We start from the raw sequence: 15,041 nt of genomic DNA, 5'->3' as shown, positions 1-15,041 counted from the left end.
TCAAAAGATTTGAAAACTTGAAATGGAACATTCTGCACAATGAGTATTTTCTACTTTTGGCATGCTGTAGCAGAATTGAGACTTTTACTTAAGTACGAAATGCGAGTACTTTTTTGTTGCGTGCGTTGCGCTGCGTTGTGTGTGTGCGTGCGTGCGTGCGTGCGTGCGTGCGTGCGTGCATGCGTTGCGTTGCGTTGTGTGCGTGCGTGCATGTGTGCGTACAGTACAGTAGCTGTCTACTGTAGCGACAGTATAGTACAGTACAGCACAGACTGTACAGGAATTTGACAGACATACAAATAATGTCACTTAGACTCTGATTAGATTACGCACGCACACACGCACGCACGCACGCACGCACGCACGCACGCACGTAAGCACGCACACACACACACACACACACACACACACACACACACACACACATGAGCCCATCTCTCAGACACATGTGCGTGAATTTAGAGGGGTTGTGTGAGAATTATAGCTCTGTAAATCTCACATGAATAAAGTAAAGCATGCATGTGCATGCTTGCACGTGTGTGTGTGTGTGTGTGTGTGTGTGTGTGTGTGTGTGTGTGTGTGTGTGTGTGTGTGTGTGTGTGTGTGTGTGTGTGTGTGTGCGTGTGTGCATGTGTGCGTGTGTTTGTGACTGGTGTGCTTGCGCACGACGTACGTGTGTGTGTTGTCCTTCCTTCAGGTTTGCTGATGTCACCAAGAAACTAGAACGACCTTCCTCTCTCTCTCTCTCTCTCTCTCTCTCTCTCTCTCTCTCTCTCTCTACTCTCTCTCTCTCTCTCTCTCTACTCTGTCTCTCTCTCTCTCTCTCTCTCTCTCTCTCTCTCTCTCTGTCTCTCTCTCTCTCTCTCTACTCTCTCTCTCTCTCTCTCTCTCTCTCTCTCTCTCTCTCTCTCTCTCTCTCTCTCTCTCTCTCTCTCTCTCTCTCTCTCTACTCTCTCTACTCTCCCTCACCTTCGTCTTTCTGCCCTTCCCTCTCCGTCTTTTGGAGTGAGACTGCAGTGTGTGTGTGTGTGTGTGTGTGTGTGTGTGTGTGTGTGTGTGTGTGTGTGTGTGTGTGTGTGTGTGTGCGTGTGCGTGCGTGCGTGCGTGCGCGCGTACACACACTGCGGTATTAAGGGGCCTTGGTAATGTGTCTTTATTTGGCCCTTTAAAAGCTGACTAAGGCTTGGCTTTTATAGTGTCCATTCAGATGACTTGTAGGGAATATAGTGTCCATTCACTCCTCCTTTTTGCATTGTTTGTTTTTCATGTCAATAATTAACCCATTCTGACCTGAGATCAGATTCTAAAAATGTCTATTACATCCTGATAGTTTCATTATTAACCCATTCTGACCTGAGATCAGATTCTAAAAGTGTCTTTGATTTTTCAAAAATAGCAGACCTACAAGCTCGTATCGCGCCACTCGGTGGCGCGATATGAGCTTGTAGATCTGCTATTTTTAAATAGCTAAAGCACGACATGATGCTGACACCAAAATGGGTTCCCGTTCAGAATGGGTTAAAGTATATACACTCCAAATCTACATGTTTAGTTACAGTACAGTTACAGTAAGTGATATACTGTAGTTATTTTGCGACCGAAGGTCAGTTATAGCTATATGGAATAGTGTGTTTTTTTAGTCCGTCAGTATCACTCAAAATCCCATACATGGTGCCCAGGTCTCGTGACATCACTATGACATCATCAGGGATGATAGCAAATCAGCGATCATAGTAAATGGGACCCAAATAATCCATATATGGAGATCCCTGATGTCATCAATATTAGTATTATGATATTAGGATAATTATACAGTATCTCAGAACCTGTTCTGACATTCCATATGTTGATCCTTCCCCATCCATCCTTCCTCTCCGATGTCTCCCTTTTGACTGATACCTGTCCATTTAAAGTCTATAGACGGGTCCGCCCCAAAGTTATCAGTGCAGCCGCGCCCGGCAGCCGGCGAAGACTAGAGTTCTCAACAGGCCTGAAAATTAAGTCCCGGCCCTATACCTGGGCCCTCATCAGACCCTGTACACTCAAGACACTGCCCCCGCTGCCACCCTTAGATCTCCATATATGGAGCTGACCTGTTCTGACATTCCATATGTTGATCTGACCTCATCGAACCCTGTACACCCTGCCAGTGCACGCGACCTCACCCTTTAGGTGTCTTAGCGGTAGCAGTGACTGAGACAAGAGACTGAAAAGCAATGCTGCAAAAGTGAATGCATGTGCGCGTTCGCAACTGGTTGTGGCCCACATCAAGTCACCTTTTGGGCCAAAGTGTGGCCCTCGCCCCAAAACGGGTTTGACACCACTGGAGCAGAGTGTCCATTGAGATGTCCAGAGGTCATATATATAGAGGACCATTCATCCCATTGACCTATAGCATGACAGTATACACTCCATTGGGTCCTCAGGCAGCAGCAACACACCTGCCAAGTGGGAAGTGGGATAGACAGACAGACAGACAGACAGACAGACAGACAGACAGACAGACAGACAGACAGACAGACAGACAGACAGACAGACAGACAGACAGACAGACAGACAGACAGATAGATAGATAGATATTGTGTAAGAGAGAGAGAGAGAGAGAGAGAGAGAGAGAGAGAGATGGTTAAGGAGTCTAATCCACTTTCACTATTCTCCCACGCCCCCCCCCCCCCCCCACACACACACACACACACACACACACACACACACATGAGAGAGAGAGAGAGAGAGAGAGAGAGATGTGTTCCTGTGTTAATCCTCACCTGAAGGCAGAGCTGATATCCATTATCTGATGTTCGGTCCCACTACTCTCTCTCTCTCTCTCTCTCTCTCTCTCTCTCTCTCTCTCTCTCTCTCTTAATGGTCAGGGCTGCAGAGAACAGAGCTGTTGTCAGATATAATGCAGGACAAAGCAACATTCCACTGTCAGTCAGGGTCTCCGTATAGCGCTTTCATCCGAAGCACTTTGCTCTCTCCCACACATTCACTCACCAATTAACGGCAGCATTTAGGAGACAAACATGTCCACTTGAACCTGCAACATCCAGATTCCCCGGGGGGGGGGGGGCATTAGCCGAAAACAGCTGATCTCCAAGCTCACGACGCATCGCAATGAGACACGCACGATTGACCGCGCAATAAAAACATAATCTAGCCACCGTTGCTATAGCTTGTAGATCGGCTATTTTCAAATGACCCAAATGAAGTGGTTAATGTGTGTTTTGTAACGATAATCAAAACCTACAAAGTAACTGTATTAAGTAACGTTTTCGAATACCGTGGGCTAAATCTAGTGGAGTAAAAGTACAATATTTGGATCTGAAATGTAGTGCAGTAGTAGTGAATAAAAGTATCGGGAATTGGAAATACTCTGTAAAGTAAAAGTACCTCAAAATGTTACTTAATTACGGTAAATGTACTTGGCTGCTATGCACCACTGTTTGGCTCCCGCTGTGTCAGCTGTCGTGACCGCAACCATACACACATCTCTCAGCAGAAGAGCAGTGAGACCAAACCCGTGATCAAAATAATGCTTTACTCGCTAAAAAAGTCTATGGATTGCTGCTTTACCCCCCACCGAATAACGATTTTTCTCAGGTAAAATTGTTAGTTTATTTGTGTTCTGTGTGGTTTGACAAGCACCGTACGTGCGTGGGGCTCCACTGGGGGGGGGACTGACTGTCAGAGGGTGTTTGCTGTTTTGTCGATGTTATTTTTATTATGGTTGTCATGTCGCTGTTTTTTTTTTCTTCCTGTTTTTTTAGGTTGAAGAGATCCGGGGTTGTATAGAGAAACTGTCAGAAGATGTGGAGCAAGTTAAGAAGCAACACAGCGCCATCCTGGCAGCACCCAACCCTGACGAGAGTAAGGCGCACGCACGCACGCACGCAGGCACGCACGCAGGCACGCACGCACGCACGCACGCACGCACGCACGCACGCACGCACGCAGGCACGCACGCACGCAGGCACGCACGCACGACCCTCAACATTTCGTGCACACATAACGCGGCGCATCGTCAAGGTGGTCTCACACCAAAGCCGTCTGAATCGAAGGTTTCGTCCGATATGTATTTGCTAGCTACTGCTGAGAAAGGTGCCGTTTCCAACGTCGAGTCTCAAACCGCCATGGTCTATTCGGTTGAGATTAGGAGCGGTTAAAGGAGAATTCCATACTAAAAGGCTTTCTTACCTTTCTTTGTAGTTGTTACGTCCCCACCAAAGAGGTCCAGGTGTTATTTTGTGCAAAAGCTCCTTATTGGCTATTTCCCCTACCATAAGCCCTAAATGAATTGCATTGAATTGAATGGGAATTGAATGGGGCCTATGGGGTGTTGTGCTAATTTGCTTATTTCCATCGCCCAAAATTATAATTTCTTCGTATATATCCTCTCTTCATAATGTAAATAATATCCCAAGCGGCACACTTTACTACTTCTTTCGATGGAAATAAGTGAATTAGCATAACACCCCATAGCCCCATTCAATTCCCATTCAATGCAATGCAATTCATTGAGGGCTTATGGTAGGGAAAATAGCCAATAAGGAGTTTTTGCACAAAAAAACACCTGGACCTCTTTGGTGGGGACGTAACAACTACAAAGAAAGGTAAGAAAGATAAGAAAGCATTCTAGCATGGAATTCTCCTTTAAGGTTACTGCGCTTTTGGGTTACAAAGGAGAATTCTGGACCATTACGGTGTTCGCCCACGTAAATATACGCTCGCGTCGTTGACCTTCAACTTCTCCGCGCGTCCCAAAATAGACGCACACCTCTCATTGAAAATGGACTACTGCACATGGCGCGTCAGTCACTGCCGGTCTGAAAAGGCCTTTAATCCATTTTGGGGCGGGAACCCCTTTTGGTGTTTTAAAGCATTATGTTATGCTTTAGCTATTGGAAAATAACAGATCTACAAGCTCATAGTGCGGCACTCGGTGCCGCGCTACGAGCTTGTAGGTCTGCTATTTTCGAAAAATCGTGAAAATGTGCCTGAAATCTTTGAATATATATTCTCTCAGAGCGAAAGGGGTCCTTGACATGAAATTGTTCGAGAACCACTGACATAGAAACATGCGTTTTTCAGAAAAAATGCATTAAGGTGACTGTTAGCGACAACGTCACTACAGTACTATCACTATCAGTTATCCTTAATAACGGGGCATCTTGCCACGGTTCTGTAGTGCTCGAGTGCATCCCGGTAGTCCGCATGGTGTGCAACTTGTGTGCCAGCAGAGTCAGCAGGAGTCCGTATAATCCCCGAGCACAGAACAGAACAGAACAGAACAGAACAGAACGGTACGGTACGGTGCGGTGCGGTGCGGTGCGGTGCGGTAGAAAGGTCTGACGTTCTCATATGGGGGTCAGGCATGGTTATGCAGCCTGATGGCTATACTGCCACACAAAGGACCAAACAGGTCACACTGTGGTGGTGGTGTGGTGCCCGGGGGACACAGGGGGGGGGGGGGGGGGAGTGTTTTTGCGCGAACACACACATTGAAGACAAAAGTGAGGACGCAAATGAGATGATGTACGGTGATAAGAGCGACCCTCACTTCACGCGGGTGTGATTTTTGTTTAATTTCAATCCGGAAAAGTAACAGTTTTGGACATAACAAGGTTCCCACCCGACGGAAACGATATTCAGACCGATATTCAGATATTATCATGCGATAGAATAATGGGTTTTAACTTTTGAGAGGATATAAGTATAGCTTTCACTATACTTTCAAAGATTCCCCATTGGACAAAATTCCTAATTTATTAGGGCGGGGGGGGGGACGACGACGACGACGACACACACGTTCAAATGCAATGATGTCACCTGTGCAAACAATGCACATTACTGTATCACTCAAATTCCATTACACGTTTTCAGCGGGGGTGTTTTGTTCTGTCAGTATAGATTCCTCAGTAACGTGATCCTTCCACATCGGCCATTTGAGTGGAACACAATTCACTACAGCTCTTATGCAACGGAAAGAACAACAACAACAACAACAACAACAACAACAACAACAAAGTCCCCCTTAGCCCCCGCCACGCATGGCGAGCACCTTTTGGCACGAGTCCAACAAACGCCAACACCTGACGCCATCGGTCAGTCTGAGAGGACGACCCGACGCCACCACTTCTCCTCTAAGATGTTTCATTGACCCATTCTGACCTGAGATCAGATTCATACGAGGTTTCCACTGGGACACACACTGGTCTGATTCATTGCACATAACAACGACACAAAGGGGTCTAATGAAGTACTGTCACCTCATAAACACATGAAAAAACCCCCCCCCAAATCACGGCTCTCCATCTTTAATTAATGGAGAACTTCGGCAGATAGAGAGGAGAGTGCACTCTGGGCAATGCACGATGACTCAGCGCTTAACCCATTCTGACCGGGCACCCATTTTGGTGTCGGCATCATGTCGTGCTTTAGCTATTGAAAAATAGCAGATCTACAAGCTCATATCGCGCCACCGAGTGGCGCGATACGAGCTTGTAGGTCTGCTATTTTTTGAAAAATCGAAGAGCGACTGACATTTCTAGAATCTGATCTCAGGTCAGAATGGGTCAATCAGACCAGTGTGTGTCCGGCGGAAACCTCGTTATGAATCTGATCTCAGGTCAGAATGTGTTAATGACTCGACTCTAAACACAAAGGAGCTATAATGCTAGTGCTCATATAGCACGCAGCGCTGTCCCTGTGAACACTGGACCGCCTGCACACAATGACACTGATTGCTACGTCTGTGTTCCCTTAAAGTATAGAGTCTCACTCACGCCGACATTATCACTATTCAACTTGGACTCTGCGGCGACGTGCAGGCCGCGCCTGCCGTGATGCGTGATGTCAGTCCTCTAAGTAGCCCATTCTGACCTGAGGTCAGATTCATACGAGGTTTCCACATGGACACACACACTGGTCTGATTAACCCATTCTGACCTGAGATCAGATTCTAAAAAAAATTCAGTCGTTCTTTGAATTTTTCAAAAATAGCAGACCTACAAGCTCGTAGCGCGCCACTCGGTGGCGCGCTATGAGCTTGTAGATCTGCTATTTTTCAATAGCTAAAGCATATAGCGTGATGCCAACACCAAAAGGGGTTCCCGTTCGGAATGGGCTAATGACAGTGGTTCTAAAAAGCTTTTTGTTGTCAAGGACCCTCCTTGACAAGGAGTATATATATACCCTCATCGGAAAATATTCAGATTCAGACCTATAGAAGAGAAGATTTGAGCTTACGTAGACCTGCTGTTTTTGAATAGCCCAACATATTGTAAATGGATAAAGTGGTAAAAATGCCATTAACTACTTTTGCGTATAGGCCTCGATCAGAGCCCTATATACTGACGTCCGTTAGATGAAGTTAAGTATTGCGAATATTGCTAGATAAGCTCTGGACACAAGACACAAGACACAAGACAGACATATTCTCTTCTAGATGCAGTATCTCCGAGGAGTCCCGGCAAAGCATTAAATAAAAACAAGACTAAATCAGTCAGACAGGGCTACATGTGGGGATAATGTGATGGTATTTAACACTGTCTCCCATATAGTCCGGAAGGATAATTAGGCTTAGATTTGTTAGACACGCGTGCATGTTTAATCAAGGCAACGTGGACGGACAACTCTTGTTTGTGAGGATTCGAGGTGACTCTCGTCGGCATGGGTTTGTTAAATGGAGTACATAATATATACACAAATACACACACGCAAAAAAGCTGAACAGAGCTTTGCTGAAAGGAACGTATCAGTGACTGAGGCTCTTCAGAGAATAACAGGAGTAATTGATGCGAGTTAGATTTATCCGGGACAGTCTGCTCTCTTCCTGTATGTGGTCACGGTGGAACAACAAGTCCTTCAGGTCTCTGGAAGTGGTTTTGAGTGCGGCCGTGTTGATCTTGACCTGTACGCGTGTCGCGTCTGGCGGACACAGATAGTAGTATATAGTGTTGTTTTTGTTAGGGACAAGTGGACAAGACATCCACTATAAGCACTATAAGCTCACAATGAGCTTATGGGCTTGTATAGATCTACTATTTTCAGCAAGTGAAAAATTACGACCACCAAAACACATTTTGTTCGACGGAATCAACTGTAGATTTAGTCGACTAAAACTAGACTAACACACTAACACATTCCAGGTGACTAAAATGTGACGAAAACTTTTCAAAAGACTATATGACTAAAACTAACGCTGGTATAATGGTCTCTGTCGGGTGGAAACCTCAGTATAGCCTTTTGTTACTTTGTTACATGAAATAGCAGATCTACAAAGTCTTCGTGTCGTGAAAATCCGCTCTAAAACGGTGCGATGGTTTGTTATAGTGTTCGACAATACTCCAACTGCTCGGAACGACAGCCACCAGCGACGAACAGGGAGCCAATGCGCCCCATACGCTAACGCATTGCGCCTCAGTTTCCCAGAAGCCCTATATGCAAGCCAGTGATAGGTCGATGTTCCGCAAGGACATGACATGTCCTTCTTCTGCTATTGGAAACAGGAAGCCATTTCAACATGTTCCATTGTTCTGATTCACCAGTGCCCCCATCTGGAACATTAGCTTTAGGAGACCGAAAATAAACACACTTTTTACAAGATACGACGGTTAATACTTCTTTCTCTGCTATTTCTGTTAGCCAGTTAGTAAAAGACTAGTATTATCTTCAAAAACGATTGTGCACAAAAAGCGGAATTTTAGCGGAATTTGCATACTTTAAGAGGAAAGCTCTATTTTCTGGTTAGCATTTGTTATAGCATTGGTTAATCCAATCGTTAAAACATTACACATAGTGACATGTTTAAGCAATTAGAACGACTTAATGACACTAAAATGACTTTCTGATGGAATAAAAACATTCTTTAACATTCCAACTGTGTTAATGTGGCTAAAAACGAAAACCACAAAAATAAAAGAAAGAATGTATTTCGTTCTATAGTGACATAACAGAGTTGGCGACTTGTGGTTCAAATCACTGGACTGGGACACATGTGTTAACCCATTCTGAGCGGGCACCCATTTTGGTGTCAGCATCATGTTGTGCTTTAGCTATTGAAAAATAGCAGATCTACAAGCTCATATCGCGCCACCGAGTGGCGCGATACGAGCTTGTAGGTCTGCTATTTTTGAAAAAAATCGAAGAACGACTGACATTTTTTTAATCTGATCTCAGGTCAGAATGGGTTCGTCAGACCAGCGTGTGTCCGGTGGAAACCTCGTATGAATCTGATCTCAGGTCAGGTTAAAATATGGAGATAAGGGGTTTCTGTTCCGAAACAGCAGTTATAAACAGAGCCGCGTGCCGCTGCGTTCGTCTCGGCTACGCGTAAAGTATAACCAGGTACTGTATTCGCAGAAAGCAGAACTTCACATTTTGTTTGTGGTTTCCGTCTAAATACTACTTTTATATTGCATACTTTTACTTGTCTTCCCTTTGCACTGTATATACTTTTTGTTGTTGCACCAAATCAAACACCTAATATTCTGAACATACTGTATACTTAACTGTACATACTGGTCTGATTCTCATATACTGTAACAATCCCAACTGAAATCTATTTAACACTATTTAACACATGCACGCACGCACGCACACACGCACACGCACACACACAGGCGCCTCCTCACAAACTCCAAGATGGTTTTCCATGTCATCTCTCGTCTTCTTTTTCACCATCTTGTTGAGTTTGATCTCTCGATCACGTTCAGATGCCGTTTGATTTATTTTCAGATGTGTGTGTTCGTGTACTTATTATTTAAAATATGCTTAAAGCTTTGCATGTGGACTGTCCATTTTTGATTTCCTGTGCTTGCATGTCGATGTCGTGCCGTGCGTTCTGATGTTGCATGCCAAATCATTTTGCTTTCCTGTTTTGTTCCTTTTTTTCTCCTTTTCTTCTTCTTCTTCTTTTCCGTTTTCTTTCTTTCTTTCTTTCTTTCTTTCTTTCTTTCTTTCTTTCTTTCTTTCTTTCTCGTCGTCCTCCGGGCTTCCTGCATGCTGAAGCCGAAGGCCCCAGGCCCAGTGCATTGTGGGTAAACTGCATGATGACTGGTTAACCCAGAGGTACTGTAAACTCCACATTTGAGTGTGCGTGTGTGTGTGTATGCGTGCGCGCACGCGTGCATTTTCATATCATTAACACATCATCGGAATGATTACACTCACGCACACACACACACACACACACATATTGCTGTCGGGCAAAAAAAACTCCTATCTCCTATTTACAAGCTCATGCTTTGTACCGCAATTTCGAGCTTGTAGATAAACGGTAATATGGAGATACGATGTTTTCGTGCCTGCCGGCCGGGCGCGGCAACAGAATTCTAGGTCACTGTCTGCCTGATATAGCCTGCTGGCAGCACACAAAATGCATTCCAGTAATAGCTCCGTGAATAATGCATTGTGGGATATGTAGTAGAGACTGAGAGAGCAGGCCTGCTTTTCCTGGCATGGCTGTGGGCGAACTACAACCATTCATAAAAGACACGCATCATCTCTCTCTCTCCTCTCTCTACGCTCTCACCTTCCTCCTTCATATAATCCTCCTCTTTCCATGCGTTGGTTTAAGCCATTTTGGGACGGGAACCCCCTTTTGGTGTTGTAAGCATTATGTTATGCTTTAGCTATTTGAAAAGTCGTGAAAATGTGGCGCAACGAACGTTTATTTACTAAAATCTTTGCTTATGGGGGGGGGGGGGGTTCCTGGAACAACATATTTTCAGATGGGGTCGGCGGCGGCCAAATACATTAACATTTTTAGGGTTCTTGAGATGAAATATTGAGCACCACTCATGGATATTGAACACTGACTGGATATAACTTCCAACGGTGGATACTGAGGTTATGGGGCGGTTTCCATCTCATTACCAGCATCTTTTTTTGCAGCCGTTAAACCGGCAAATAGCACTCTCTTCTTGTGAAGTGTTAGGCTTAGATATAGGCTTATATATATATATATATATATATATATATATATATATATATATATATATATGCGTGTGTGTGTGTGTGTGTGTGTGTGTGTGTGCGTGCGCGTGCGTGCGTGTGTCTCACATTCTGTTTATTATGAGGGTTTTATAACCCATAACATAAATAAAGACATAAACAGTGCACAACAGCAGACTACAAACGTGTAACAGTCTGCATTATAGGACTGAAACAGATGCTGTCGCTGCGTCAGTAAGAACGGCTTCAGGGGCTTTGATCACTGCCATACAGAGACGTATCGCATTTCACTATCTCTTCCAGTATAATTAATTGGGATACTTTCACTCCCAGAATGCTGACTCACACACACACACACACACACACACACACACACACACGCACGCACGCGCGCGCGCGCACACGCGCACACACACACACACACAGCGTTATGTTTACATTATTTGTACACGATCAGATCAAGCCATTCGTCGGCTCGAAATCTTTCTTTTGATGGCACGGATATGCGGCGTGGCTTTTGGATCCCATCTCCCGGACAGCTTAGTTAACATCCCATACCCCATGGAGGCGCTGACCATTACTCCATGCGGTGCAATATAACATCCCATACCCCGTGGAGGCGCTGACCGTATACTCCATGCGGTGCAATATAACATCCCATACCCCGTGGAGGCGCTGACCGTGCAATATAACCGCAACAGATTTAAATTCCCACATCAAGTAAACAATCACGCAAACGTGGTCAGATGGGTGGGCCGCGGTCCGGACGCTTTCCCAGTGGTGGAAAGTATAACTATAAGGACATTATCTTAAGTATCGCGAGTCCGCACGTCATTGTGAGCTTGTGGATCTGCTATTTCTAAAATGATTTTTATACACATTCGAAAACTTGTGACATGTATAATCTGCATAATGACTATAATATGTTTGGTACTTCAGGTACATTTTATTTTGATACCAATACTTGTGTACTTTTACTCATGGGTACATTTTTAATTCAGGCCATTTACGTTGTAACCAAGTATTTCTACAATGCAGTTTTGATACTTTTACTTAAAGGACAACTTTAGTTTTTTTCAACCAAGGTTCATGTTTTAGGTTGTTATTAGAGAAAGTAAAAGATGAGTGTTCATTTCTTTTCATTTGCTGCTTTCTTTTGTTTTGGGGATTTTAGCAGTTTTTGACAGGGGGGCGGGGGCATTCGAGCATGGGGCTAAATATGTATTTTTTTACAAAATTTTATGGCGATTTATTATTTTATTATTTACTATAGTCCTAATAAACCCCAAGAAATTACATCTGGCCACAAAAGATCACAGGATCTACTGAATGTGACAAAATGACATATTGAGCCTATACACACAGTATAAGCCTTCCCCCAGTAGGCTAGTACCTTCACATTCAGTAGATCCTGTGATCTTCTGTGGCCAGATGTAATTTCCTGTGGTTTATTAGGACTATAGTAAATAATACAAAGATCACCATAAGATTTTGTAAAAAAAATACATATTTAGCCCCATGCTCGAATGCCCCCGTCCCCCTGTCAAAAAGAGCTAAAATCCCTAAAACGAAAGAAAGCAGCAAATGAAAAGAAATTAACACTCATCGTTTACTTTCTCTAATAACAACCTAAAACATGAACCTTGGTTGAAAAAAACTAAAGTTGTCCTTTAAGCAGAAAATGTGAGTACTTTTTCCACCACTGCGTTTTCCACATTTTCAAGTGTGCCCTACCTGATCCTGATCTGGATCCGGATCTGGATCTGGATCTGGAACTGGAACTGGATCTGGATCCGAATCTGGATCTGGATCTGGATCTGGATCCGGATCTGGATCTGGATCCTGATCCGGATCCTGATCCTGATCCTGATCCGGATCCGGCACTGGCTGCAAACGTTATCAAGCGATAGTCAGTATTAGTCACCAGTATGTTCTTATCAGGACCAGTTTCCACCAGTATGAACATTCCTACATATACTGCCTATACCGTCAGTACGCCACTATAGGAAACACGGAAGGGAAATGACGAAGCGAAAACATTGCCAAACAACTTGGCTTCATGTTTACTCACGTGGACGGTTAAGGCTGAGGACAGGGCCAGAGTTATATAGGGTCAGGGCCAGAGTTATATAGGGTCAGGGCCAGAGTTGGGGTTAAGCGTTATTCATAGTCTGGGTTTTCGGTGGCGAGGTGACCACCGAACTGCAACATGACGTCACTGAGCCGCGGTGAAGAGCAAACCACCGCCCCATAGCCCTTCTCTCTGTTCTTACTCACCACCGCTCAGCGTTATTTCAGCTCCGGTGCAGGTCACCTCACCACCGGAGCGGTGGTCACCTCACCACTGGAGCGGTGGTCACCTCACCACTGGAGCGGTGGTCACCTCACCACCGGAGCGGTGGTCACCTCACCACTGGAGCGGTGGTCACCTCACCACCGGAGCGGTGGTCACCTCACCACCGGAGCGGTGGTCACCTCACCACCGGAGCGGTGGTCACCTCACCACTGGAGCGGTGGTCACCTCACCACCGAAATCCCAGACTATGAATGAGCCTTTTTTAGGGTTAGTAGTCGGACAACGTGCCAGACGCCACGTCGGACAATGGCTGACAACAACGTACAGTGAATGTCCAGACTGACTCCATTGCATGGTGTTGATAAGGGGCTGATGACGGAGATGACATCATCTGAGAACATCCCAAACCGCTACAGACACAGGAACCACTGTGCTCTCTCTCTCTCTCTCTCTCTCTCTCTCTCTCTGTCTCTGTCTCTGTCTCTCTCTCTCTCTCTCTCTCTCTCTCTCTCTCTCTCTCTCTCTCTCTCTCTCTCTCTGTCTCTGTCTCTGCTCTCTCTCTCTCTCTCTCTCTCTCTCTCTCTCTCCTCTCTCTCTCTCTCTCTCTCTCTCTCTCCTCTCTCTCTCTCTCTCTCTCCTCTCTCTCTCATCCTCTCTCTCTCTCTCTCTCATTAACACACCACAAATATATATTTCTCTAATACCTTGTTGTTGTCATTGCGGTTGTGTTTGGTGTGTTGTTGTCTCACACACACACACACACACACACACACACACACACACACACACACACACACACACACACACACACACGCACAAAAACAGGGCTTTCCAAAGAGTCTCACGTGTGAGTGTGTTTGCGTCTGCTGTGTGTGTGTGCGTGCGTGCGTGCGTGCGCATGTGCGTGTTGATAACAGCTGGATCCATCCACAATCACCTCACTCATTAAGAAGCTCGTTAGCACTAATTGGTTAATAGAGTCATTCCACCAATCAAAGAACCTCAGCCATTGCTACAGTATGTACTGTATTATGTTTGGTGAACCATATTCATGAGCAACGACAGACAGACAGACAGACAGACAGACAGACAGACAGACAGACAGACAGACAGACAGACAGACAGACAGACAGACAGACAGACAGACAGACTCACTCTAATGGAATCGTTTATACTTTGGAGGATATTAAAAAGTAGCAGATAAGCCCATAGCGTGTCATTTTGTGCTGCAAATTTGTGCAAATCTTTGAATATACAGTATAGTATACTATATTGTTTAAAATGAACATATTTTGAAATGGGCAGCCAAAATATACATATCATTTTGGGTGTACTGATAAATGGCCTATAGGAGAATAAATGTCATGTTTAGGATGCTGAGATTCTCTCTCTCTCTCTCTGTAAACAAATGAGTACACACACACACACACACACACACACGCGCGCACGCACACGCACACGCACACACACACACACACCCTTATTGTATGTATGGGTGACATTTCAGCTCTATGTCCCTCTGCCTCGCTGAGAAAGTCAACCGTATAAGCAACAATGTGAGAAATCTAAAGGTCTTCCCTTAAAATATATATAGTCTGTATAAAACATGAATGTAACTGCCCTATCCCCCGATAGGGCAGTTGGATCCAAACATAGTGCTTTAATACATACTGCTATACAAGTAATAATAGTCCTCCAATAATGTATTCATTATTGGAGGCAGTGTTGTTTTTGGCAGCAAATTCTGACTTTAGTTTTAGTCATAGTCTCTTCAATAGTTTTCATTTAGTTT

At 44.8% G+C, this 15,041-nt stretch overlaps 1 protein-coding gene across 1 annotated transcript in view; it reads left to right on the top strand.

The window, feature by feature from the left end:
- The window catches only part of stx1b (syntaxin 1B), a gene marked incomplete at its 3' end in the record, with an annotated part of 103,100 nt that overhangs the window by 68,828 nt on the left and 19,231 nt on the right, over window positions 1–15,041 (top strand). The window contains exon 3 of the mRNA XM_083779496.1: window positions 3,768–3,867. Within this exon, the coding sequence (XP_083635622.1) occupies window positions 3,768–3,867 (100 nt within the window). The remainder of the gene's footprint in view (window positions 1–3,767; window positions 3,868–15,041) is intronic.

This window comes from Protomyctophum parallelum, assembly GCF_964188405.1.
Source record: "Protomyctophum parallelum genome assembly, chromosome: 13".
Taxonomy (NCBI): domain Eukaryota; kingdom Metazoa; phylum Chordata; class Actinopteri; order Myctophiformes; family Myctophidae; genus Protomyctophum; species Protomyctophum parallelum.
This window is presented reverse-complemented; position numbering and strand designations above follow the sequence as displayed.